The sequence below is a fragment of the Myotis brandtii genome, unplaced genomic scaffold (genome assembly GCF_000412655.1).
Source record: "Myotis brandtii unplaced genomic scaffold, ASM41265v1 scaffold115, whole genome shotgun sequence".
Taxonomy (NCBI): domain Eukaryota; kingdom Metazoa; phylum Chordata; class Mammalia; order Chiroptera; family Vespertilionidae; genus Myotis; species Myotis brandtii.
In genome coordinates this window covers 17,551,152-17,576,957 of record NW_005353967.1, presented here as the reverse complement: position 1 = coordinate 17,576,957, position 25,806 = coordinate 17,551,152, and the positions used below count along the sequence as shown (strand labels likewise).

The 25,806-nt window shown below is 43.2% G+C and overlaps 1 protein-coding gene across 1 annotated transcript in view; it reads right to left on the bottom strand.

Moving 5' to 3' along the window:
* The window catches only part of SV2C (synaptic vesicle glycoprotein 2C), a 155,094-nt gene that overhangs the window by 103,151 nt on the left and 26,137 nt on the right, over positions 1-25,806 (bottom strand). The window contains exon 2 of the mRNA XM_005858047.2: positions 14,119-14,799. Coding sequence (XP_005858109.1) covers positions 14,119-14,698 — 580 coding nt within the window. The 5' untranslated portion in view covers positions 14,699-14,799. The remainder of the gene's footprint in view (positions 1-14,118; positions 14,800-25,806) is intronic.

Genomic DNA, 25,806 nt, shown 5'->3' with positions numbered 1-25,806 from the left:
CCCCCCCGCCCCCCTCTCTCCCGCCAGCTTCTCTCAAGAACCGTGAGATTCTAACAGCTGCCATCCAGCCCTACAGAAGCATCTCTGACCTTTTGGAAAACGACTTCTTTCCTACAAACCACAATATTTCTCCACAAATCAATACTACTCTCCCACCAACACGGTTTCATAGCCAAATTCATGTGCTATTGTTGCTGGGACTGGTTTCCAAGCAGCATCAGCAGTGCCTGGCAGCTTCGTTAATTGGTTCCATGTAAAGGAACCAGCTTAAAACATTAATTATTATCACCAACCTGCAGTTGACACAGGATTTACCCAAACCTTTGCTAATCGGGTAATGGTTTGATGTAGTTGATGGATTCCCCTGGTGCTACTGAGGGACTTACCACTTTTGTTCTATCTTCTTTGATCCAGTAGCTCTCTCAGCTTCAGGAACAAAATTCTAACTGACAAGCCTGAGATAAAATACATCAACTTAAGCCTCTGTAATACCCCTAATTCCTAGTTTTTCACCACCCTGCCACAGTTTCCAGCCACAAATAAGAAGTTTCCTCTGAATGTTACGTCAAGTTTAGATGCTAGCCACAGAGATCTGAAGCTAATCTTGTCACACCAGCAAATTGGAATGACAGTCATAATATTGCCACAGTGATTCTGGGGACCAGCATGCTTCTAAATGGAATCACTAGCTGAATTTCACCAACTAACTACCCACTATTCCTGGATTAATTCATTCTTAACATACATTCAGAATTCTCCCCCAATGGGGTTGATGGGACCCCCTTGAATTGTTCATTCTTCATCTACTTCATCCATAAAATGTATTTTATGCTCTTATTTTGTTATGTTTTTCTGTTATGACGAGTTAGGAGAACTGCCTGACACAAGAACCCAGTTAAGTCAGCAATACTTTAAATAACAGTTCATTAATTAATGGTGAAAAATAGAGGGAGGCTTACTTACGACAGCTACGTTAGTACCAAATTAGTTTCTCGAGATTAATGTCACACCAGAAGAATTAATTAAGCAATGGTGTCCAAAGGGCAGTGTCAGAGCCCAGCAAAGGAGCAGAGCAGCGGGTTTCTTTTCAGGGTTAAATTGGCCACTGGAACATCACTGCGGAGCTACTAAAACTCCTGGAGCCCACATATTTTCAGAAAAGATAGATTGTTTTATGTTTTATGAGAAAATCTGATGGGAACCTTTGCTCTCTGGACTTTACAATGCACGCTTATTAGAATGTAATTCAGTACCATGATCAAATGTGAAAATGCCTTAATTCTGCAGAAAAGGGTCACTATATAATTACGCAGAATTTTCTTATACTAAGAGTGGGGACTTCCTTTCAGTATTCTTTTTAAAAATTTTATTTTTCAATATTATTTTGTATTAGTTTTAGGTGTACAGCATAGTGGTTAGATAACCATATTCTTGATAAAGTGTTCTCTTTCAGTGTTCCAATTCTGCATGGTGTATGTCAAGTAGAGAGGGGACCTTCTGTTTCATGGAACCCCAGGCCCAAGCATCCCATCTTAGAAGAACCCTTTACACTGGCAAACTTGACCTTGAACACTGGATTCTACTGAAATGGGGAAAGAGCTCTGCTGCAGAAAATTTGGGCCTGTGGTGCAGAAGAGACGGAAGTTTGTGGGTGCCGAAACAAGGGCTCTGTTGTTAATCAATGTCATCCAAATAACTGTCGCTTTGTAGAAGGAGCATACATGCAGGCCCACACACTGCTACATTCCCAAACCTAAAGGTGTGGGGAAAATAACTCAATGAAACATTTGCTGAGGCAGCATGCATTGGTGCCGCTGTCCATTAGCTTGACCCCAGCTCATAGATATTTGCAGGATTTATTGACCATAATATCCAAGGGTGGCTTCTACAAAGGTGCCTTTTATTTTAATTTGTTGCAAGTCCCATTTCTTCTACCATTTTACAGCTGAATCTGGGCTAAGCAAAGATATTGAACAGCTCAAGTAGGGGTTTGTTGATTCTAATTATAAACCTGGGATCAAGAAGCCCAGTTTCTACTTCTTTCCTCTCCCCTGCTTTAAAAAGCTTTGGAATTGGAGCCAAATCACCTCAGAGCCCACAATGCAGGATGTGGGATGCTGCTGTGTCATGATGTGCTAAGTCAACTGATAGGAATTTCCTTTACTTTGAAAAAAAATGCCTAAAACTGTTACCCATGAGAGTATTGAACCCTTACGCTGTACCTTCATTTCTATTCCCTTCATTTCTATTCTGGGCATGATATTAACACAAGATACCACAGGGCTGAAACAGTATCAGTGGACTTGGGGAATAGCGGGCTTGAGGACGTAGGGTTAGTCAGGGACAGGTGGAGGAGACATTAGGTATTTATGTCGCCCACCCCACCCACCAACTCCCCACCCACACATACACACACTACCCTTTTTTTCTGGCCACACCCAATTTTAGATGTGAGTTTAAGCCTGACACGTCTCAGGTGCAGCTATCACTTTCCTGGGCTGGGCTAGGCAGCAAGGCCTTGTGCCTCTCACTCTGGATCTTGATTCTGTCCTTGCTTTCTACCCCAGTCTGCCCTGCTGCCTCTCTCCTTCCCACCTCCCCCCACTCCTTGGCCTCACCTTATTTACTCCCGGCTACTGGCTTGATCTTTTTTACTTTGATCTTAACCTAACAACAACAAAAAACAAACAAACAAAAACCCCACGCTCAATGGATACTGCTCAGCAATAAATAGGAACAAATGATTAATACACACAATCACTGATGGATGTCAAGGGCATTATGCTGAATGGGGAGGGAGGGGAAGCCAATTGCAAAAGGCTACATACTATATGATTCCATTTCTATAAAATTCTCAAAATGGCAAAATGAAGGAGATAGAGAACAGGTCAGTGGTTGCAAGGGGTTAGGGTTGGGGTTAGGAAGCATAAGGGAGTTTCTTTATGGTGATAGAACAGTGATTCTGGGCCAGAACTGTGGTGAGGTGATACAAATTGATATATGTGATAAATTTCTTGGAACTACACCCACCCTCTAAAAGAGTGAATGCAAAAAACAAACAAACAAACAAACAAACCGATGAAATTTAAATACGGTCTGTATTTGAATTAACAGTATTATACCAATGTCAATTTCCTGGTTTGACAATACACTAAGGTTTTGAAAAATATTATTATTGGGGGAAGCTGAGGGAAGGGTAAATAGGAACTTTTTGTACTATTTTTACAACTTCTTGCAAGTCTTAAACTATATATATCCCCAATAATACGGCTGTGAGTTCCATCCCCAGCAACAGTGCATCCCAAGAAAGAACAAAAAATCACAAGCAGAATGCCAAAACAGTAACTCATTTGCATGACATTCTTAATGAAAATATATGGAACTTAGTGTCAAGTGGAAAATGACTTGGCATTAAAAAGGAAAATGAAACAAACTGGTTAAGTCACCTGATTTAACCTGTGGTATGTCTTCAGCTGGCAGAACTCAAACAGGAGGCACATAAACTAGAGGTGATGCTCAAATTAGATGTGTCACATCACTCAAATCTGCTGGCTTTTCCTTTGGCAAGTGTTTTCCACCATATAGTTCTTATTCTACATGCAGATTATAAATTTCTTCCGGATATGAACAACAGTCCCTAATGTACATGACTATTGCATGGAAATGGTCTTGAGAGTATCTAGAAAGGGAATAGGGTAATTCTCTAACAATCTATGAGTTCCTGAAAAGTATTAGAAGCCAATAAAATAACTCTTAATAATTCTAAAAAAGATTCGAATATTTAAAGAAAACATGATACCTTAAAAATTTATTGTTCTGCCAGACCAGTGTGTCTCAGTGGTTGATCTTCAACCTATGAACCAGGAGGTCATGGTTCGATTCCAGTTCAGGTCCTATGCCTGGGTTGCAGGCTCGATCCTCCGTAGGAGGTGTGCAGGAGGCAGCCACCCAATGATTCTCTCTCATCATTGATGTTTCTATCTCTCTCTCCCTCTCCCTTCCTCTCTGAAATCAATTATTTTTAAATGACATTTTAAAAATTTGTAATTGTTCTCACTTTAAGAAAGGAGGTGGTTGGATTTCTTTTTTACAGCTTATTGATTTTTTAGATTGAGAGGAAGGAAGAAGAGAGAAACATCCATGGGAGAGCACAACACCAATCACCCACCTCCTGCACACCCCTCACCAGGGACTGAGCCCACATCCCATGCATGTGCCCTGACTGGGAATCAAACCAACAACACCTGAACTGGATTCCTAGTTCAGTAAGTATTAATACCTGCTTGGTGAAGTATGAACACATGCTCTATGAAGCAAAGGGGTTCACAGTCAAATCACTTTGAAAATACTATCTTGATTATGTCACTTTTGCACATTATAGGCCTGAGAAGTCCTGCAGTAAAGATCTGAATACTTCCTGGGACCAGTTTGAGCAACACTGCTCTCAGGACTACAGACTGGTGGAGAGGCGTGGGGAACACAGGCATCCACAGTGAAAAGACAGGATCAAGCAAGTCCTACCTCATGTCCCAGGAAACATTCCAGGGCTCAACCCATGCAAGTCAGCTACCTCTACAGAAATATTCCTGTAATGCAATTATTTGATAGGATGCCATGTGATATGTATGCAATGCCCTTTTGTTAATAACCAACTTCCTTCTGCTTAAGAAACATGGAGATAACTCATCTTTCGTAGAATCTCGGCATCACAGGGAGCTGGAACTGTTAAGTTGGGAAACTTCTGGTACTATCTTCTCATTCTACAGATGAGTCTGGACAAAGCTAATCAGCGACCTGACTCTGAAGAAACCCTGGGCTCTGATTCCCAGCCCAAAGCCCCTACAGAATAAGTTCTTGTCTGTTATGTGCTCCTTATAGCATTTAGCATCCTGTGGGTGCTAAATAACAATTACTAAACCATTCAAGTCCATTACAGTATTTCTAACATCACACTATAAAAATAAGAACAATATTAAAATATATAGCTATTTCTTTAGAAGCATTCATGGAATATTTCGGGCTGGGGGGGCGTATACTAGGACAAGAATATCATTATCTGACAGTACCTCCGCCCATCACTATGTCAATGGGATTTGGAAAACTTCTTAGAAGAAATGTCTATTTAAGTCCTTTGGCCATTTTTTAATTCAGTTTTTTTTGTCTTTTTAGAGTTCTGTATATATGATGGATCCCTTATCAGATATATGTTTTGAAAATATTTCCTTCTATTCTATGGTTGTCTTTCCACTTTTGTGATGGTGTGCTTTGAAGCACAAACATTTTTATCTTGATAAAATCAAATTTATATTTTTCTTTTGTTTCTTGTGTTTTGGTGTCATATCTAAGAATCCTTTGTCAAATCAAAAATCATAAGGGTTTTGTTTTCTTCAGAATTCATTTTACTTCTCACATTTGTCTTGGATCCAGTTTGAGTTAATCTTTGTGAGGAAAGGGTCAAACTTCATCCCTTTGCATGTAACTATCCAGTTGTCCCTGCACCATTTGTTGAAAAGACTATTCTTTCCACATTGGATGGTCTTGGCACCTTTGCTGAAATCAGTTAACCTTAGGTATATGTTTATTTATGGACTTAGAATTCCATTTCTAACTTTGTGAGAAAGTTCCTTAAAAAATTAAAAATAGAACTACCATATGATCCAGCAACCCCACTTTTGGGTATATATCCCAGAGAATTAAAATCAGTATCTCTAAGAGATAGCTGCACTCCCATGTTCACTGCAGGATTATTCACAATATCAAAGACATGGAAACAACCTAAATGTCCATTGACAGATGAACGGATTGTTAAAATGTGGTGTATACATATACTGTAATGCATTGCGTTGTGACTCCAAGAAAAACATGACCTGGGACCCCACACACTGTGTGATGTACAGTAGGAGTCTGCGGGAGCCACCATCACATGCCTGGGTCCCTATATTATAAATGTAGTATGCCCAACCCTGGTTGGCATGCTCAGTGGTTAGAGCATCAGCCTGTGCACCGGAGGGTCCCAGGTTCAATTCCCAGTCAAGGGCATGTACCTGGGTTGCAGGTTCCATCTCTGGCCTGGTCAAGGCACATGCGGGAGGCAACCAATCATTGTGTTTCTCTCACATCAATATTTTTCTCTCTCTCCCTCTCTCTCTTTCTCTCCCCCCTCTCTAAAAATCAATGGAAAAAAATATCCTCTGGTGAGGATTAACAACAACAACAAAATTTAGTGTCCCCAGTGTGGGCTGTGGTGAGGGGGTGGGGGTAGAGGAGCCTTCTTTATTGATCCAGCAGAATCCTAGGGGACAGAGTTGTAGTGTGTGGTCATAGAGGACCCTCTGATTGAGTCAGCTCACACCCAGGGAGTGGCCAACTGGGAGCTGCCTTTCCCCCTCACCTCACCTGCCCTGGGCAGTTCTGTACTATTTATCATTGCTATTTGTATGCTTAAATGTAAGCATTTCAACAAAGTTTATTTTATTGTTAAATCCAGAGGCACCAGTAAATAACACTATTTTCAATTTGGAAAAATAAATAAAACGAGATAGGAGCAGCTAACCCAATCTGCTCCTGGTTTGCCAATTTATCTCTCAGATATACTCCGGATGTGATTATTGGCACACAATGACGCAGAAGTAATGGCTACAAATCTGCAATTTTCCCCTTGAAGAGATGGTTAGTATTTGTTTCAGCTGCTCCAGTCTATGGTATAATTAAGTTATTAGGTGTATTATCCCAGACAAATGTATCTTACTACCCTATAACCTGTTTTTAAACACTGATTTGTTTCCTCCCCTTTAAAAATATACATTAAAACTTAATTTGGCAGTTAACCTGACATTTATCCTTTCCACTCTCTGGAGCAGTCCTCCTTGCCATGGCCAACGTCCTTTTCTCAGCCATGCCCCCTGACGCACTCCTCAGTTATGACCACCTCCTCTGTCCTGAAACGCCCCCTGCTCTTGGCCTCCAGGCAGCTGAGACTTTTCCTATCTTTCCAATCACTTATTTTATGACTTTTCTCTACTCACCCCTTAACGTAGTCACTAAAGATCTGCATTAGCCCCCTTCTCTTCCTGTGTTCTCCCCCTCAACCCACCATCCTCCCCTGTGGGCTCTGCATCTCTATTCAAAGATCTCTCCAATGTCCATTGCTAGGGTGGGTTTCCCCACCAAGCCACAGAACCCACCTCCAAATGCCCTCCTGGACCATTTCTCCTGAGCATCCTGGTTGCCACCTCAAACTCAACAAAAATTCACTGTACACCACTGAACACCCAGGCTCTGTGCTAGGTACCAAGGGTCGCCTGGGAATAAGACATCCAGTTCTTGTGCTCACAGTCTGGTGTAACTAAACTCATCTTCCTCCCATGCACCGCTCTTCCCTCTTTCCGACCAATCCCAGAATTCCAATGTCTACTTAAGGCACTGCCACCCAATACAACACTTCGGCAAGAAGCCTCAGTGCCATATAGCTTCCTCTCCCCTGCTCCCATAGCTAATCCAGAGTGAAAGTCCAAAATTCTTTCCTTTCCAGTCCCTCAGCCATCGGCTCTCACCACCCATAGGCTAGATCATTCAAATGCAAATGAACCTTAACTTCTGGCCAGCTTGCTCCTCTCCAATCCATTCCGAGCACAGCAGTCTCTCAATGGAGTGTTCTCACCACACCACTTCTCTGCTCATACATCAAAGGCTCCCCACCTGCTCCAGAATAAGCTCATTTAAAGCTCTCCATGAACAGGTAGGTGCCTGCCCTTCTTCGCAATTGCTCCCCACCATGTATGTTTCACTTGAACAGACCTGAACCCCCATGTACTCACAATACTCAATCCAAGATTTTCATGCCTTTGTGCTTTGGCTCAGTCTGTCCTCTCTCCCAGAAACACCCTTTCTCCACCCTCATCTTGGCAAGTCCAAATTCTACCCACAATTCAAAGCCTGGCTCAACTACCACAGTCTCCTGAAGGCTTTTTAAATCCACACCTCCCTCAAACAGAATGAGCCAGCATTAACCGCAGGCCTTTCTTCCTGTGAGCAGGTCGGTTAACTCTTTCCATTTTCAATCAGTTCTTTTCACACAGTAATACTTTTAATATTTCTGATTTAACTAGATCCTACTGAGAAAACTAAGCTACTCTCAGAAAAGCCTTTTACTTTCACGTAGACAGGAAGAAGAAACAAACCTGGAGTCAGATGATCGTTTTATCAGCACAGCTCGGCACTGAGACACTATCACAGTCACACTGTGCCCCGCACGTCGGGGTCCATTCTGGGATGTGTAGCTGTAAATGTAGTCGGGGACTGTGGTCCCCCCACTGTGTAGGAGAAAGACCAGCCTAAAGAAGTCAATACCCATTTCAGTAGGAAAAAAACCCAAATGCATATCCTGCAGCTGCTGATAAAGGCAGCAATCCAGCAACTTCGAGCTCCTCCCTGTTATTACATTTTCAACTGCACAGGACACACCACCAGTTCCAGCATCTCCTCAAACACAGGAGACAGGCTGACTCCATCTGAAGCCAGCTAGGAGCACCCACCCATCTCCAGAAGGACTTCCTTCTAATTGTTTCTTTTCTTTTTGTATTGTGGCAACATTCATATAACATAAAATTATATACATGCTACAACATGGATGAATTTTGCTGGGTGAAATAAACCAGACACAAAAGCACAAAAGACTATCTGATTCCACTTATATGAATGATTTAGAATAGGCAAATTCATAGTGACAGAAAATAGATTAGAATTACCAGGGGCTGCCGGGAAAGGAAATAGGGAGTTACTGTTTGCAGTGATGAAAAATTTGGATAGAGTGGTAATTAAAGTCAGTCCATCGTACACTTAAAAATAGTTAAATTAAACTGAAGGTAAGAACTGTATATCTAAGGACCTCTTTTACTCCTCTCTTACAATATTAAAGGCCAATAAGAAATTTCTAAGTTTAAGGTAAGACTGTCAGTTGCAAATATGTGGATTAGAAATACTTACTCTAGTGATTTATGAGGCTGATTCCTCAAACTAAAAGTAATAAAACAGTTCTCGACTCTGTAGCATTCTGCAGGAAGCCGACGGCCTGCAAAAGCTCCTGTTAGGTGAGACTATTGAGGGGCTAGATTGCCCACGAAGGGTGCAACTGCATCTTGATGTGTGGAATTCAAACCTACAAGTCTGTATTATTTGTATTTGGCTTGATCCAATTATCAGATGCTTAATAATTCAGATTGCCTTATTTAAACCAAAGTCCAAAATTAATAAATCCTCCAGACTGACAACACATCACCCAGTTCTCATGACTTCAGGGGGATCCCAGACTGACTTAGGACACACAAGGACAGTACTAACAGTGGATCAGAACCCTCACCCAGGAGTGTAGCACAGAGGGATATGGAGATTCAGCAAGCGAGAATCAGCCTTCAGATTCAAAGCTGTATTGTGGGAAATCTCCCAGTGACCCTCCGGGGTACAGAAAGGCATTTACTATCACAGGCTCATAGTTCCAGGACACGCTTATTGGCATGTTTCAGGAATGTGGCAGGGAGTTCTGTTCACTCCTGTCCGATGGAAATGAATCGCACACTCTTTGGATGGAGACATCTTTTCAGGCTACTTGGCTCAACTCCATTGTCGTGTCAGAAACCTCTCTTCTCTCAGGAGAGTGTGGGAGCCCGGAGGAAGCAAGGCCCAGGAACATAATGAATTACTGAGTCGTCTTCTCCAATTTGACAATAATGAATCCAAATAAGATTTTGCTAGTGTTGGTGGACAGGATGTTCTCTAGAAGCCAATAACTTTCTAATTCCAATTAGGATCACTGTGACAGCCAAAAGGCTAAACAGAGCCACAGGGCACACCCACCACAGAGACCAAACCTCCCTCTGAGATAACGAGGCAGACGGTCAAGGACCAGGGCACTGGGCAGAGTACAGAGCTGCTGACCCTGAAATCTGCAGTGTACACTTTTAGGGTCTTAAAATTTAGAGAACAGTTGGCCATGATAATGTTTTAGGTTCTAAATATCACTAAAGCTTTGTAACCCCCAGCGAGAAAGCGTTTGAACCAATAGTGATTAGGTTCCCTGCTTCCCTAGGTGGGTCCTAGGAGGAAACAGGCCATTGAGTGAGAAACCAGCCCCTCTGAAGGAAGAACACAAGGGAAGAGTAGCCAGTGAGGTGCTTACTCTGCTCTGACGGGTGAGAGCTGGGGTGGGACTGAGCCTGATCACAGCTTGAGGCTAAAATGGTTACAGCATCCTTCCTGCCTTAGAACTCAACCTACCCTCCACCCAACCCCAACAGCTCTTGGACAGGAGCTAAGATATGGTCTCACAGAGCACTCGCTGTGAGGCACAGCACTGTAAGGTTACAGCAACCAGGAGAATGTGTGGTGCCTGAGGAAATCCTGCCATGTGAACGGGGAAAGGGGAGGGCATGCGGAGTCAGAGGTCATACTGTCACTTCGCTCAATGCACAGACTCCTTCTTTTAAAAACTTCCTAGCCTTGCCCTGGACGGGTGGCTCCGTTGGTTGGAGCACTGTCCCATACACCAAAAGTTTTCAGGTTCAATTCCCACTCAGGAAACATACCTAGGTTGCGGGTCAATCCCTGATTGGGGCACATATGGGAGGCAATCAATTGATGATTCTCTTTCACATTGATGTTTCGCTCGCTCTCTCATTCCCTTCCTCTTTCTCTAAAATCAATAAAAACACCCTCTGGCGAGAATAAAAAAGGCAAAACAAAACCAAAAAAACTTCCTAGCCATGATTATTGATGAATGTGTTCATCTTAAGTCATTTCCAGCAGTCAGTGACTTCTTAAATGCCAGACCAGTCTCCTCAATGAGATCTTCCTCACCACCAGTCCCTAACTAGTGCTCAGCAGGAAACCACCGTCTCCCTGGCTAAGGCCATTGGCAGGTTCTTCGTAAATGAGATGGCTCCCAACCACTGGATGCTTCAGCCCAAGTGGGAAGTAGCCCATTGGGCATTCCCCTTCAGATGTCCCCAAGGATCTCCAAGTGGAAAGCCTACAACTAAACCTTCCATCTTTCTCCTCCTACTAAAACCTCTACTCACCATGACCTAGATTGATGAATTGCCTTCTTTTCATTGACCACCTACCTCCTCCCCTTTCCAAACTCACTGGCGGCCTAATCCTTACTGCCTGTGCCCCTGAACAGCTCTCTAATCCACGCCTTCTTTCCACGGCCTCAGTCAGGCCCTTCCCCTGCAAGGCCCCCCCCACCCCCCCACCTGAAGTTTCCTTAGTGACATTTTTTTTTTTTTACAGCTATGGACACTAGTAATCCACAGACATTTGTGATTTCTTCATACTTAACCATAACTTCCTTAGATACAGAAACCCTGTCTTTTTTTTTTTTGTCCTATTTTCCTCTGTGGTAACCCTGGGATTTGCACATAATAATATTCAATAAATAGACTTTAGCAATAAAGAATGGATTATCTGAAAGTGACTGCACTCATTCCCCCAAAGAGCGGCTCATTAGACAATTAAATATTTCCTCTTTTCCCAGCACAATTAACAATCTTATAGATGCAAACGGACTATACACACATACACATGCATACACGATCTGCCCTTAGCTACCTTTACTAGTAAGTTAATCTACTAGCAAACACAAAGAGATCCACCTCCCAAATAAGGAAAGCATAAATTGGTTCTTATTCTTTGTTCCTGGCCCGCCTAGAGGAAAATGACACAATGCTTAGTAACAAATGAGAAATTATTTTGCAAATCCATGTCCTCAAAATGCCACCAAACGTGGGTCATGCATCTTTCCTTCCTGCATTTTGATCCCATGGCTATGACTTAGTGTGATAATTATATTACAAAGCTATTATTCGATGAAATGAAAATGACAAAATAATTTAAATGACTGTCGAAAAAGGACTTGGTTAGTATGCAATTATAAGTGAAATTACAATGGCAAAATAACTGAAATGCAGGTCTGGAAGGCACAGCTCTGAAACCATTAAGATGCTTCTTTGTGGACTCACAACATTGAGTGAAACTCGACACTCCTGGGGACCCATTTGTAATTCCCGAAAGCTGGCAACATGCATGGAGAAATCAAAAGGTCTGCGCTCCAGTTGTTCCACAGCATTATCTACACTTCTGAATGCCGCCTGGGGGGGTGACCTCCTCAGGGATGGTAGGCTATAGGACAGTCAAATAAGAACCATGTGCCATACTGTGCTTCCATCCGGCACCGTGAAGATAAAGGCACAAAGGCAAGCTCAGCTCAGATTTTCCTGAAATGTTTCCAATATAAAAGGTGGGATCATAACATGAAAAGATTGTGTATTCTAAACTTAAGCCTGCAATTATTAAATATATGTGTGGATGTATTCCTAAGGATCTATCTTCTTAAAACATTCTGCTGATATATTCCTTTAACAAAATCTTGATAATTATGTCGATGCCCAGGCTTACAGTGGGTATACTTCCTCTCCAAAGGGAAAAAAATAAAGTGATAAATTTGAAACAGATATGCTGGAATATCAATTTAACAAATGACTAAGGATCCTCCTTTGAACCATGTTATGCATTTTGGTGGTTGAACATCCAAATGTGTCTACTACTGGCAAAAATTATGCAAAATATGCCCCCCTCTCACACCTTCCACCTCACAGTCCTCTTTCATGGTCCCATCTCTTTCAAAGAAGCCAATGCTAGAAATTAACAAGCGTGAAAGGAGTAAGATATAAATCCTTTCATTCATGACTATCCCTCTTGTGTTGTCACAGAGCAGGTTAGGAAACGGTCTTTAATTGTTTTTCACACAGAAAATTTCTCAGCATCCATGATTATAACATTACTTAATAGAGTGGCAAGGTTTCCACAAAAGGAGTTGTATATTTTTGTTTTTCAAACTTTAGTTGAAAAAGTCCCTTGGAAATATAGATAATAGGTATTCTTACTCTCTTTCACAGACTCTGAAACTCGTAAAGATTTAATACGCACATAAGCATGTTCCCTGTGGCATGCTTAGCAAAATGTACAAGTGTTTGAAATAGACTCTTAAGTTGTTGAGGATATTCCACTGTGTGCACATTTTTCTACCTTCTTACATTCACTGCCCAATGGAAATAAGTGAAAGTATTAACCACAGCTTTTAACAATATGAACCTTGAGTCCATGGCAACTGTATAATAAAATTCAAATCTGCTATCTAGGTTTTTTTTATAGGAAGGTCATATTATTTTTAACACATATCACTGAAATAATAATATGATTTGAAATAGATTTTTAAATCCTATGAGAAAAATGAAGTTTTTCCAGTTTAGGCACAAAGGTATGAACTTTGAAAAAGATAGAAAAAGTAATGTAGAGAAAAATCTATGAATAAGACTAGTTGAAAAAATGAACACAAAAACATACACATAAATTATAGAAAAAATAAAAATTAGTAGGGTCCTGAAGTATTTTAACCAAACTATTTGGAATTTGAAATCACATTTGTCAGAATTTCGTATAATTAACCTCTGTATTTAGGAAAATGTCAAGTAAGTTTCATATAACAGCTTACCTTTGGAAGTTGATAAAGGATAAACCAATGTTACATTTATAATAGTATAAGTTAAAATAGTGTAACTTACTTTGAAATGCATGAAAATATAAGTTGGGTTGATGGATGGACAGATAGGTGATAAAGAAAATATAGTAACCCTAGCTGGTTTGGCTTAGTGGATAGAGCGTCAGCCTGTGGACTGAAGGGTCCCAGGTTCGATTCCGGTCAAGGGCACATGCCCTGGTTGCAGGCTCCATCCCCAGTGGGGGGCGTGCAGGAGGCAGCCAATGGGTGATTCTCTTCACTTATGTTTCTATCTTTCTCTCCCTCTCCCTTCCTCTCGGAAATCAATAAAAATATATTTAAAAAAGAAAATATAGTAAATGTTAACAATAGAATCTAAGTGGTGGATATATATATGGGCATCATTGACAATTCTTTTGATTTCTTTGTAAGTTTAAAATATTTCATAATAAAGTGTTGGGGGGAAAAATACAGTGCTCTAGATGAATTGTATTTATTCTATTTGTTAACTATGATCAACAGATAAACCCCTTTCAAAACTTGTCCCACTGACCTGATGCACTCACCTAGCCACCCGGATCCGGAATTTGGTATGCACAAGTCCGTCTCGGCGCTGGGCAACACAAAGCCAACAACAAACACCTCCACACCATCCGCCATGAGGGCCAGGCCCAGGACGAAGAAAAGGGTCCATTGAAAACGGCCATGACCACACTCTTGGATTATCAGCTCATACTGCTGAGCTAGTTCTTCCTCATCGGCTTTCCTCTCTGACTCCAGCTCCTGTCGGTCCTTGTACTCATCACCCTTGGGCTGCCCCATTGACACGATGCTGTCTTTCCCTTGGTTCGTACTGGGAATGCCCTGATACTCCCCTTCGTAGATTTCATCATCTTCATCGTGACCCTCAGTAGCTTCACTGGAGCCTTCATCATCATTGGCCTCCCCACCGTAGGTTTCTCCAGGTGGGTAATAGTCATCGTCTTCTTCTTCGTCCTGGAACCGATTGTAGGACCTCTGGGTGTATTCATCCTGGGCCCGGTCCACTGCTTGATTCACCTTCTTTACTGTTTGTTTCTTCACCACTTTGGCAATGTCCTTGGCACCCTTCACCAGTGAAGTCCTATCCTTGTAAGAGTCTTCCATTGTGTCTCAACTGATAGCCAATGAGAAGATGGGAATTTTTTATAGACTTTGGTCAGTGGCTCAGCCCCGACAGCATCATCCACTTTGGGTTCAAAACAGAACTGCAAAAAAAGAAAAAGCACAGGAGATATTTATTATTCCTTTCTACGTTTTTTCCACCATCTATTTCTTGCTGTCTTTTCACTGTCCCCTCAGGCTTGAACACATTCTTTGCCTTTCCTTTCTTTGATATCACTGTACACATGCACAGTGGATGCTGGTTCTCTGCCCTTAGAGCATTTAGGGTCTATTATTATTGTTGTTTTGTTTTAAGGAACTCTGACCACGGGGTAACTTTGCATAGAATGCAAATAAGACATCTGTCACATTTAAATATATATCCAGCACCCAGTCGGTGTGGCTCAGCCATTGAGCATCGACCCAGGAACCAAGAGGTCACTGGTTTGGTTCCCAGTCAGGGCACATGCCCAGGTTGTCAGCTCGATCTCCAGTGGGGGGCATGCAGGAGGCAGCTGATCGATGATGTTCCTCTCTTATTGATGTTTCTGTCTCTCTATTTCTCTCCCTTCCTCTCTCTCTCAAAATCAATAAAACATTAAAAAAATTATATATGACACATATTGAAAATAATACAAAGATATATCCTGATTGAGAAAAATAATATTGCTCACACACATCTACACACACTACAAAAGCAAAACCAGAATATGAGAACAATCCTATCTGACCTTAATTCCTCACATAAAAAAACAAAAAAAAACAAACAAAAACACACACAAAAAAGCAGGCAAGCAGCCCTATATACAGTGCTATTAAGTCATATATATATTTGTAAAATGTATTTTCCCTCTACTTTCATTGCGTTTCCTTCCTATAAACATATCAGAGATTCACAGGGAACCCTAAACGGACAATAGGCATTTTCCCCTAGTATAGCAGCCATGTCCTTAGGAAACGGGCAGAGTTCATCAAGTGATTTTGCAGACGCCTTTGGTAATCAATGAGTCGGAACATCTGCTTGTTTAGTGGGAGGTCTGCCCTTTCAGAAACCACCCCAAGACAGCCGGGGCAGGTAAGCCACATGCAATGTCCCTGCACATCCCCACCCTGTAAGTACTCTGTCTCTACTTTCTTCATCTCTGGACACCCTGGCCCCACTCCCACACACATACTCTTCCTCTCATCTTGTCCTGCTGCCACTCCAGTTAACTGCTGTCTAGGAAACCAGGGTCAGTGGTCTGCCCTGCCCATCACTTGGTTTTCTTTCTCAATGACAGCCTCCTAGGTCTTGGCTCATTATATTTTTTTTAACAATGTAGTTTATTTTTTATTTTTATTTAATCCTCACCCAAGGATATTTTTCCATTGATTTTTAGAGCGAGTGGAAGAGAGAGGGAAAGACAGAGAGAAATATCAATGTGTTTCTCACATCAATCGGTTGCCTCTTGCACGAGCCCCAACCAGGGCCAGGACTGAGGAGAAGCCTGCAACCAAGGTACGTGCCCTTGACTGTAATCAAACCCGGAACCCTTCAATCCCCAGGCTGATGCTCTATCCACTGAGCCAAACCGGCTAGGGCTTGGCTCATTACATTTGAACTGACCTCATGGTAACCAATCTTTCACTTGTCCACTGAGCTATCTCCTTTGGTGGCCCAAGTGAGCCAATGTCAGGCCCACCCTTGTACATAGATGATATAAAGGTAAAAATGTTATTCTGTTCCATTTTTTTGTTGTTGTTGCTGTCAATCCTCATTCAAGGATATTTTTCCCATTGATTTTTAGACAGAGTGGGGGAGGTGGGAGGGGGGGAAAGACAGAGAGAAACACAGATGTGAGAGACACATTGATTGGTTGCCTCCTGCAGATGCCCCTGCACCGAGGTTTGTGCCCTTGACCGGAATAGAACTTGAGACCACTCAGTCAGAGGGCAACACTGAGCCAAACCAGTTAGGGCTGCCCCATCATTAACCCCCAAGCCCTGTGCTGTGGCAGCATTCCAAACATCGATTTATATAATGGCCATTTCTGCTTCTTCCTTTTGTATAAAATACTTGGTAAGTGGCTATTACAAACATACATTTAAACTGCTCATTCAGACATCACTAACAAACCCAACAATAAAGACAAAAAGATGTTCGTTTATAAATGGACTGCGCTTCATTACCGCTGAATCCCTACATATGCCCTGTAACAGGCAAGACAGAGGCGTGGCTCTGTACAGACCTGTGTTTTGGAAGACAACAGAATGAAATTAAAGTAAACATGTGATTACAAGGCTTTCTGCCCAGTGTCTTAAAGGATTTTCCTTTGTTCTCTTCCTTCTTTCTCTTTGGAGAGCCGAGAGGCAGAGGAAGGGAGAGATGCGAAGACCACTAGGAGAGTCAGAAAAAAAGGAAAGGCAGTGAGAAGAGGGTGAGGATGGGGTGCTCAGGAACTCAAGGAGGCAAGAAAAAGAGAAGGGAGAATGATGAGGAACAATGCTGGAGAAGGAGAGACATTTCCTACTTTAAAAATTGGAAGCAAAATTAAAACATTTCACACAATAAATGAAGCCAATGGCTGTACTGCCCATAAACGGACGATCATGTCAGACGCTGCACAGCAGCTGCTTCCTGTGCACAAGAGCACCATGGACACTGTGGAGCGAGATCCGAAGCCTGGCCAGTGTGAGAGCAGGGCCCGGGCAGCCTTAAGGCGTCCCACCCCCACCCCAGCCCCACCCCCATGGCAGTGCCTGCTAGGAAAGCTTCTGAAATTGCTTCTTCTAATCAATAGCAAATAAACTCACTGCATTGGCTTTTCTGCTTTTGCTCTCAGTCACAAATATTCTAACCTCATGCTTAAAGGGGTTGTCACCCCTTCCCCCGAAAGGCCCCTGTCAGGGGGCCACCTCTAGACAGAAAGCAGGCATGGTGTCTCCAATGGCATAATTATGACAGAAAAGTAGATAATTCTAACCCCTAACTGATCTAATCATGTGAGCAATGAAAAAAGAAAAAGAAAAATTATGATTCAACTTTTCAGTTTTGAAAAACACTTCTTGTGAAAGTCTTGATCTGGCCCCAAACAGGGAATGTGTGTATAAGCTCTTTCTGTAATTCGAGGTTCCTCATGCCCCAAACACAGGCTCTGTCAGGGGTGGGTAGGGAACAGCCTGCCCACAGGCCACAGAAGGCCCACGAAATCATTTGGCCTGGCCCTGCCAAGGCATTAGGGGTGAGTTAATTAAGTGTTTGACCAAATATAGTAGGCTAATTTTTAAATTGATAATTTTGTGTGGCCCAGAAGCTAATCTATAATAATAAAAGCATAACATGCAAATCGACCAAACAGTCTGTCCGGACAACCTTCCGGACAAAGCCAGGGCTGCAGCTGTGGGGTTGAGGCAGCCACCGCGGCTGCGAGGGAGGGATGGAGGCAGCGCCGTGGCTGCAAAGGCCTACTCTTGCACGAATTTCGTGCATCAGGCCTCTGGTGATGTACAGAAGCTAATCTATAATAATAAAAGCATAACATGCAAATCGACCAAACAGTCTGTCCGGACAACCTTCCGGACAAAGCCAGGGCTGCAGCTGTGGGGTTGAGGCAGCCACAGCAGCTGCGAGGGAGGGATGGAGGCAGCGCCGTGGCTGCAAAGGCCTACTCTTGCACAAATTTCGTGCATCAGGCCTCTAGTGATGTAATATTCAAATGGCCCTTGGCAGAAAAAGGTTCCCCACCCCTGCCTGCTGATTCTCAGATCTTGATGGAAGAGACTGGGTCTTGTAGTTTGTAGTCTCATTAAAGCAAAGAAGAGTTTTCCATACTTCTGTATAAATAAGGGCAGGTATGAATACTTATTTTAAAATTCTGTGTAAAATCAGACGTTTATAGATGTTGCCATTGGAGAAAACTGGGTGAAAGATATAGGGGATCTCTGTGTATTATTTGTTACAACTGCATGTGAATCTACAATGATACCCAAAAAAATGTGAAACAAGAAAACAAGTTTGCACCAGCTTTATTAAGCAATCTCAGAAAATGTGCAAGCTGCTTTGCTAGTGGGCAGACAAGTTCGGGGGAGGAGTTGTAATTTTATGGCTATGCCTTTCTCTGGTAAATGGAAAAATGAAAAAAAAGCTGGGCTCATCTCAGAGAGCATTAGGAACATGGCAGATTGTTATCTGAGTTGAAATTTCTGGCAAATGAGAGAAAATGGTGTTTTCTCATTGTAAGTTCCATTTGATTACTAGTGAAATTGAACATCTCTTTCCTTGTAAAATCTTTTATCTTTTGCCCATTTTGTATTGAGGTTTATAGTTGGTTTAACGCTGGCCTCCAGAAAGATACATCTATGTCTCCTAACCTCCAGAACCTATGAATGTGACCTTATTTGGAAAGAGGTGTAATTAAGTTGAAGACCTCAAGATGAGGTCATTCTGGATTATCTGGGTAAACCCTAAATCCAATGGCAAGTGTCTTTATAAAAGAGAGAAGACACAGACACAGAAAGGCAGGCCATATGAAGATGGAGGCAGAGACATTAGAGTTATCCTATCTAATAAAAGCCTAGGTGGCATCACACCCTTGCATGATGGCGTCACAAGACAGCCGCCACAAGATGGCCACACGCACAGTGGAGGTGGGGCCTGGTGGCTGCTCCTCGTAGTGAGGCCTGGGGGTCCCACGGCTCTGCGTGGTGGGAAGGAGGCTGGTCCCGGTGTCTCTGCTGCCTCACGCGGAGGAGGCAGGTCGCAGCAGGGGAGGGCAACTGTGGGCAATCAGGCCGGCAGGGGAGGGCAGTTTGGGGCCATCAGGCCAGCAGGGGAGGACAGTTGGGGGCGATCAGGCCAGCAGGGGAGCAGTTAGGGGTGATCAGGCCGGCAGGGGAGCGGTTAGGAGCCAGTGGTCCCAGATTGTGAGAGGGATGTCCGACTGCCAGTTTAGGCCTGATCCCCTGAGGGGTCCCAGATTGGAGAGGGTGCAGGCTGGGCTGAGGGACATCCCCCCCCATGCACGAATTTCATGCACCGGGCCTCTAGTATAGTCATAAGCCAAGGAGTACCTAGGGAAAATAAGCTAAAGGGGGGAAGTAAATTTAAAAAAAGAAGAAGCAACTTTGCAGAAGAACTGGCAAGAGACTTGGGGTGTCTTCAGTGGAGCATGAAAGAGTGCAGTGCTCTTGGATTCCAGTCGCTAAGGGGAAATCAGATGCCTGAGAAGCATCGAAGCAATCTGCATCATTAAGCATCATCAGTAACAAAACTGCCCTTCACAATTCCTACTCTTAAGTAACAGCAAAATACTCTCTTCTATGAAATGGCCAAAGGCATTCTGACAGATGACTTCCCTGGCATTGCAGAGGCTGGCCATCTACAAATGTGGTAAACACCCCTCTGAGTGAATGTGGTCAGTCGTCTTCTTTCATGGGCCTTATGAAGCATGTGAGGGAAACTCAAAGAGAAACAAAGCCAGGAATTGAATTCCTTCCTGGAAGCTTATGGGTTAACGAAAAAGCCCTCCAGAGCAGGAAGAGTAGGAGAAGGGTGACTTCCCTCAATAACTCTCATCTCCCCTGCAATTATAAAAGGACTCCCAGGAAGGCCTGGGGTGGGACCAGGGTTGGGTGGAGGGGGGGAAAAGGGGAGAAAATGGAAGACATCTGTAATACTGTCAACAACAACAAAAGCCCCCCCAAAAGATCCACTCACTCATTCATCATGTATTTATTAAGCACCTATTATGTGCCAGGCACTCTTCAAGGAGCTGAAAAGAAGAGATTGAACAAATCATACAAATTCCCTAAGTGTAGGGAGCTTCCTTTCTAGTGACAAGGCAGATAACAAAACAAATACATACATAGCTTCAAGTCGTGGTGAGTGCTGCAAATAAACATCAAGGGATAAGAGGTCGGAGCAGCGCTGGCCCACAGGACCTCCAGTGATGACGGAGATGTTCTGTATCTCCTCTGTCCAATAAAAGCAGGACAAAGATTTACATTTCAATAACCACACCTGGCTGGTAGCTACCACACTGGATAGCGCAGGGATAGAGCGTGCAGGAGATGCTGTTATTTAAGGGAAGTGATCAAGGCGGGAGCCTTTGAGTAGAAGCCTGATGAAGGCCATAAGCCATGCTGTTTCCCAGGGACTCAGAGCTTTCCGGACACACAGAACAGCAAGAACAAAGGCCTCAGTGGAGAATGGCAAGGAGACCAGTGGCTGAGCAGAGTTGAGGAGGGATCACAAGGGAAGTGGCTGGGGACAGATCATAAAGGGCTTTGAGGGCCACAGTAAGGCCTTGGGTTTTCCTCTAGGTGAGAGGGGTTTGCAGTAAGGGATCTAGAAGAATGGAGCTTAATAAAGCCTTATTTACCTGAACATTGGAAATACCTCATCTTTAACTAACTCTCATTAGCCCTGCTCCTTCACATCTTTATTCAGATTATAATCATCTGATAATATGACAACTTCAGAATACAGGCAGCATTTGTGAAATACCTTTAAGGACAGGTTCGAAGACGGAGAAGGACAGAGGGAAAAAAGTTCCTCAGTACAGACCAAGTGATCAAGAGAAAAAGGTAGGTCTTATTTGTACCTGCCTTTTTAAATAAGATCTGTGACCATTTATCCTTCTCCACATTCACTCTCTCTCTCTCATCAGAGCTATTTCAAAATGAGACTAGTTTCAGTTTCTCTGCTTGCCCATCTCTGGACACAGAGAGAAAAGAAATGGATTCAGGCAATTTATAAATGAGATAGCTATCTTATGTATTTAGAAGTTGGCTATGGAGCCAGTGAAATACTGGTGTCGGGCAGTTATTTAGACCCAACATTGAAACACAATGTAATCCATATCCCACCTCAGGGGAGCACACACGTGATTATTCCTAAGTTTATACAGAAACACCGGGACATCCCTTGAGCAAACAGATGTCCGAGACATATTAAAATGACCCACATGATTAGACACAAACAGTGATCCTGTTCACACACCTGGGTTCTAATACTGCTTTTGCCACTCACTAGCTTTGTGACACGAGGCAAGATATTTATGGACTTCAGTCCTCCGTGGCATTGCCTATAAAATAGAAAATAAAAGTGCTCTTGGGAGGATTAAATAAAATAACATCAAAAGGCAAAGCTTGGTACCTGGTACCTAACTCAGTAAGTGTTAGTTGACTTGAAATTATAGAAGAATAGAAGAATGTCCTTTATCAATATAATCCATCGTCCAGCAGTGACAGGGCCAGCTCCCTTTCTGAAAGGAAAAATGACTATTAAACATGGGCTGGCTGTGCTCTGCTGTAGCCAGGAGCACAGGCTGGGAGTCTCCAGGCAGCAGCCTCTCTTTCAGAACAGGCTCAGCCTGGGTGTTTACGGCTGTTGCCAGAGATACACTCCCTGAGGTTGAGCAGTAAGGAGAACACCAGGAAGCATGCCTATTTGTCCCTTTGCCTTTGCTGAGCAAGTCAGGTAATGTGATTAGCATGCTGGCAGAGTTTTTAATGCAATTCAAAGGCAGAGCCAGAGTTATCAAGTCTGCCTCGCTAATATTACATTGATAACAGCAAAACACTCTCCTGGACCTCAGTTAACCAACTCCCTCGGATGTCAACAGGATGAGGGGACAGATCCCCACCTCTCCCCCCACCCTCCCCCCAGGCTTGTACTGTATTTCGTTTAGTGTCTGAAATGATGTGTGTGTTTTCTGCTTTGTGCATGCTTTCCTTAGAAAATATTTCATTTTTGCAAGGTTCCTAGGGTGATGGCTACAAAAGCTGCCTTTGTTTACTTCATCAACTCCAAGCTCATGATAAATTCCCTAGAGCATGCTCCCCAAGGGCTGCTCTGCTCCTTGCTCCCATTGCTTGTGGCCTCCCGGAGGGCGGTACCAGAGACTCAGCACCTCCACCAGCATTCTGTGGCTGAATGCCGTGCAGCTTGGAGACCAAGGTGTTTAGTGGTGCAGTCCCCGCAGCATGACCCACAAAGCAAGAGAACTGGAGTGTTCACTGACTCGGTGTTCCATGTTCTGCCCAGGGTTCCCTTGGAACCAGATGCTTCAGCGTGATCAAGGCAGCCACTGGAGAATGGGTGCTCTGGTCTCTCCTCTGTTTCTTTTGTAACAAAGCCTTCTCCTTTACTGTCATTGGTGAAAAGAGCTGCTCACAAATTCATATACAACATGCAAACAAAGGGCTAAGGAGTTCTGGAAATACTCCGTCCTTCCTTAGTCTGAGGAAATATTTAAAGTGAGGAATTTCAAGCTCAGTAATTGGGTTGATAAGTAAGATACTGGGGGACAGGAGGGACTTCTTGATTTCAATCCTCCCAAGTGAATAGCCTACCAGTGTATGAGAACAGATCTGGGCCGAAAGCCATGGTCACAAGGGAAGTCAGAAGTCATCCATCCACTCCCCAGATTGCCATTTCTTTAAAGAAAGAGACCTTGTTTTGGTTCATCTCATATTCTTGGTGCTCAAGGCAATGCTGGACACTCATTCACTCACTCATTCAACTAACAGCTACATTTCAGCTACTCAACAGTAGGGTCTAGACTCCGATTCTAAGCATACATGAATTAAAGGCACATCCTCGCCATCAAGGAATTTTCCACTTAATGTAACCTCCAGCTACCGAACAGATGAGTATCTTAAAATGTGAAAAGAGATATGTGCTGGCACTTGGTAGTATGATATTATGGGATAGAGTGGATTCTAAACTGTGTTTACCAGGCAAACGATAAACAAGTAAAGCATTTACTCACCAAGGACTTAGCTTAATAAAGGCCATACAAGCAATTCAGCATGGGTTGAAATAATTATAAAAACCTTTCTGAGATCCAGAACAAAAGTAAAAACAAAAATAGATTTCCAATGCTTTCTCTGACTGTCACACCTCTGGGGCCAACATCAAACTCAACCTGAACCATACTTGTTAAAACTACAATGTTCAGTTTCTTCCACTGGCTTTCTGGTATCTCACCTCTCTGACATGTGATCCACTATTAAATAGCGCAGAGAGGAAAGTATGACAGAAATACATGATCAACCTATGATTAACTACAACAGTGTTTCCTAAAATGCATTCCAAAAGATATTAAAAAGTGTTCCTCAAAAAGAGTTTATAGACAAATAAGATGGGATATATCCAGCACTTTCTTACCACCTTACTGCCTATCACCTGGTCCCACAAACATCCCACCTGGTCCTGCCAACATCCTATCTGACCTGGATACTGCAATGGCCGCCTTGCTGCTCTTCCTGGTTCTACCCTTGACCCTTAGAGGCTCTTATCCACACAGCAACCAGAGAAACCCTTCCCCAAGGTAGGGTAGAGAGTATTACTCCCATGCTAAGAAGCCCCATGGCTTCCTTCCCACTTCCTTAGTCCCTACATGGCCCAGCCCACCTCCTCTCTGGGCTCATCTTCCACCACCACACACCCCTCATCCACGTCAGCCTACTCCAATGTGCCAAACACTCTTCTGCCTTAGGGCCTTAGCACTTGCTATTCTCTCTGCTTGAAATGTTCTCCCCCCAGATAGCTGCTAGCCTTCCTCCCTCCCTTCCTTCCAGTTTCTTCTCACCTCCATGTAGACCTCTAAACCACACTATCTAAGACAGTGCCCTCATTTATCATGTTCTGACCCTTTATGCTATTTTCCTTATCATCTTTCACCATCTCACAACGTATTATATATTTTTATTTGTTGTTGTTTTTTATTGTCTGACTCTCCCCACAAACAATAAACTCCATAAGGAACTTCTGTTTGGTTCTTGGCTAAATTCCCAGCACCTAGAGGAATGCCTGACCCATTCTAAAATTATTTGTTAAATCACTGAATGGAACACTAAATTAAGCAAAATTGGGTTTTGTTGTTGTTGTCACAAGGCCTGTCAGAGCTGCGATCTGCTAGCAGGCATTGTGTGCATCTTTCTTCCAAGAAGCAGGAAACTCATCTGACCCCCAACAAGCCTTCTCAGGACTAGTGCTGGGGAACCCTCATCAAGGGCGAGCCGCATCGGGGAGAAAACATGTTGGCCAGGGCCGCCAACAGGGAGCAGAAGGCTCCCTCAAGAAAGACAGAGGCCTGCACGGGCTATCGGTGCACTTCCCACAGGAGAGGGGCAGGACAGACGCTATTGCCTCTTAGTATGATCCCAGGAAAGCAAATTAATTTTGATGTTTCCTGGTCTAATCTAGGGGAGGCAAATCAGTTTGGTGCTATCAGTGGGGAGTGAACTGTTTCTGCCATGGCCGCCCGGGCTATGGAGAGATGCTTGCCTTCGTCTTGCAGTCTCCGTCAGCACTGGAATCTAATTATAACAGTCCCAGAGGTCACTCTGCAAATGGAATACACTGCTGGACACATGAGGGGGGAGGGAGAAGGACACATTCATTTCCTTTCTGGAAAAGGGCCTCACTTTACCCTCTCTCAAGTTCGCATAATTCACAAGTGGTCATTGTAAGTATTCATCATAATAATCACCTTTGCTATCATCCAAAGGACATCACATGTGATTCGTTAAGAAAGACAGGTCTAGATTTTAACAAAAAGGGGTCAGTGAAGGAGTTTATCATTAAAGGTCCTTTACAAAAAACAACTCCTAGCCACGGTGACATTTACCAGAACATATTCACAAGTGCCTGTGGCAAGTAGCAGCTGAGTGGTGGTGGGATGGGTGATAGGAGAGGGTGGGTGGGAGATCAGTGAGAAGGAGGTGCAGTTTATTTCCTCTAAAGTCACTTTCCCATGGGACTCTGACTGCATTATAACCAGCTGGACTGCACACCACGCCCCAGGGCACGCTGTACACACAGGGCTAGGGCAGGAGGAGTGGGGAAGGGGTCCTTCCACTAGCCTGCTGGGAGGCAGAAAGGCCTACTGGCTCAGAGTGGACGCTGCCTTCCAGTTGATTCTGCTACTTTAACCCTTTGCGGTCCAATTTTATTTTTGGAATTCAAACAGTCTGGTCCAAATTAATTGATGGGATTGAATGCTGAACTTTTTAATGTTCTTATTTTAAAGTTTAAACCAAAAATTCACTGGTTATATTATTAAGTATGTTCAATCAAAGAGTTTATTCTTTAAAACATTTCATAGTGTGGTATCTTTTGAAAC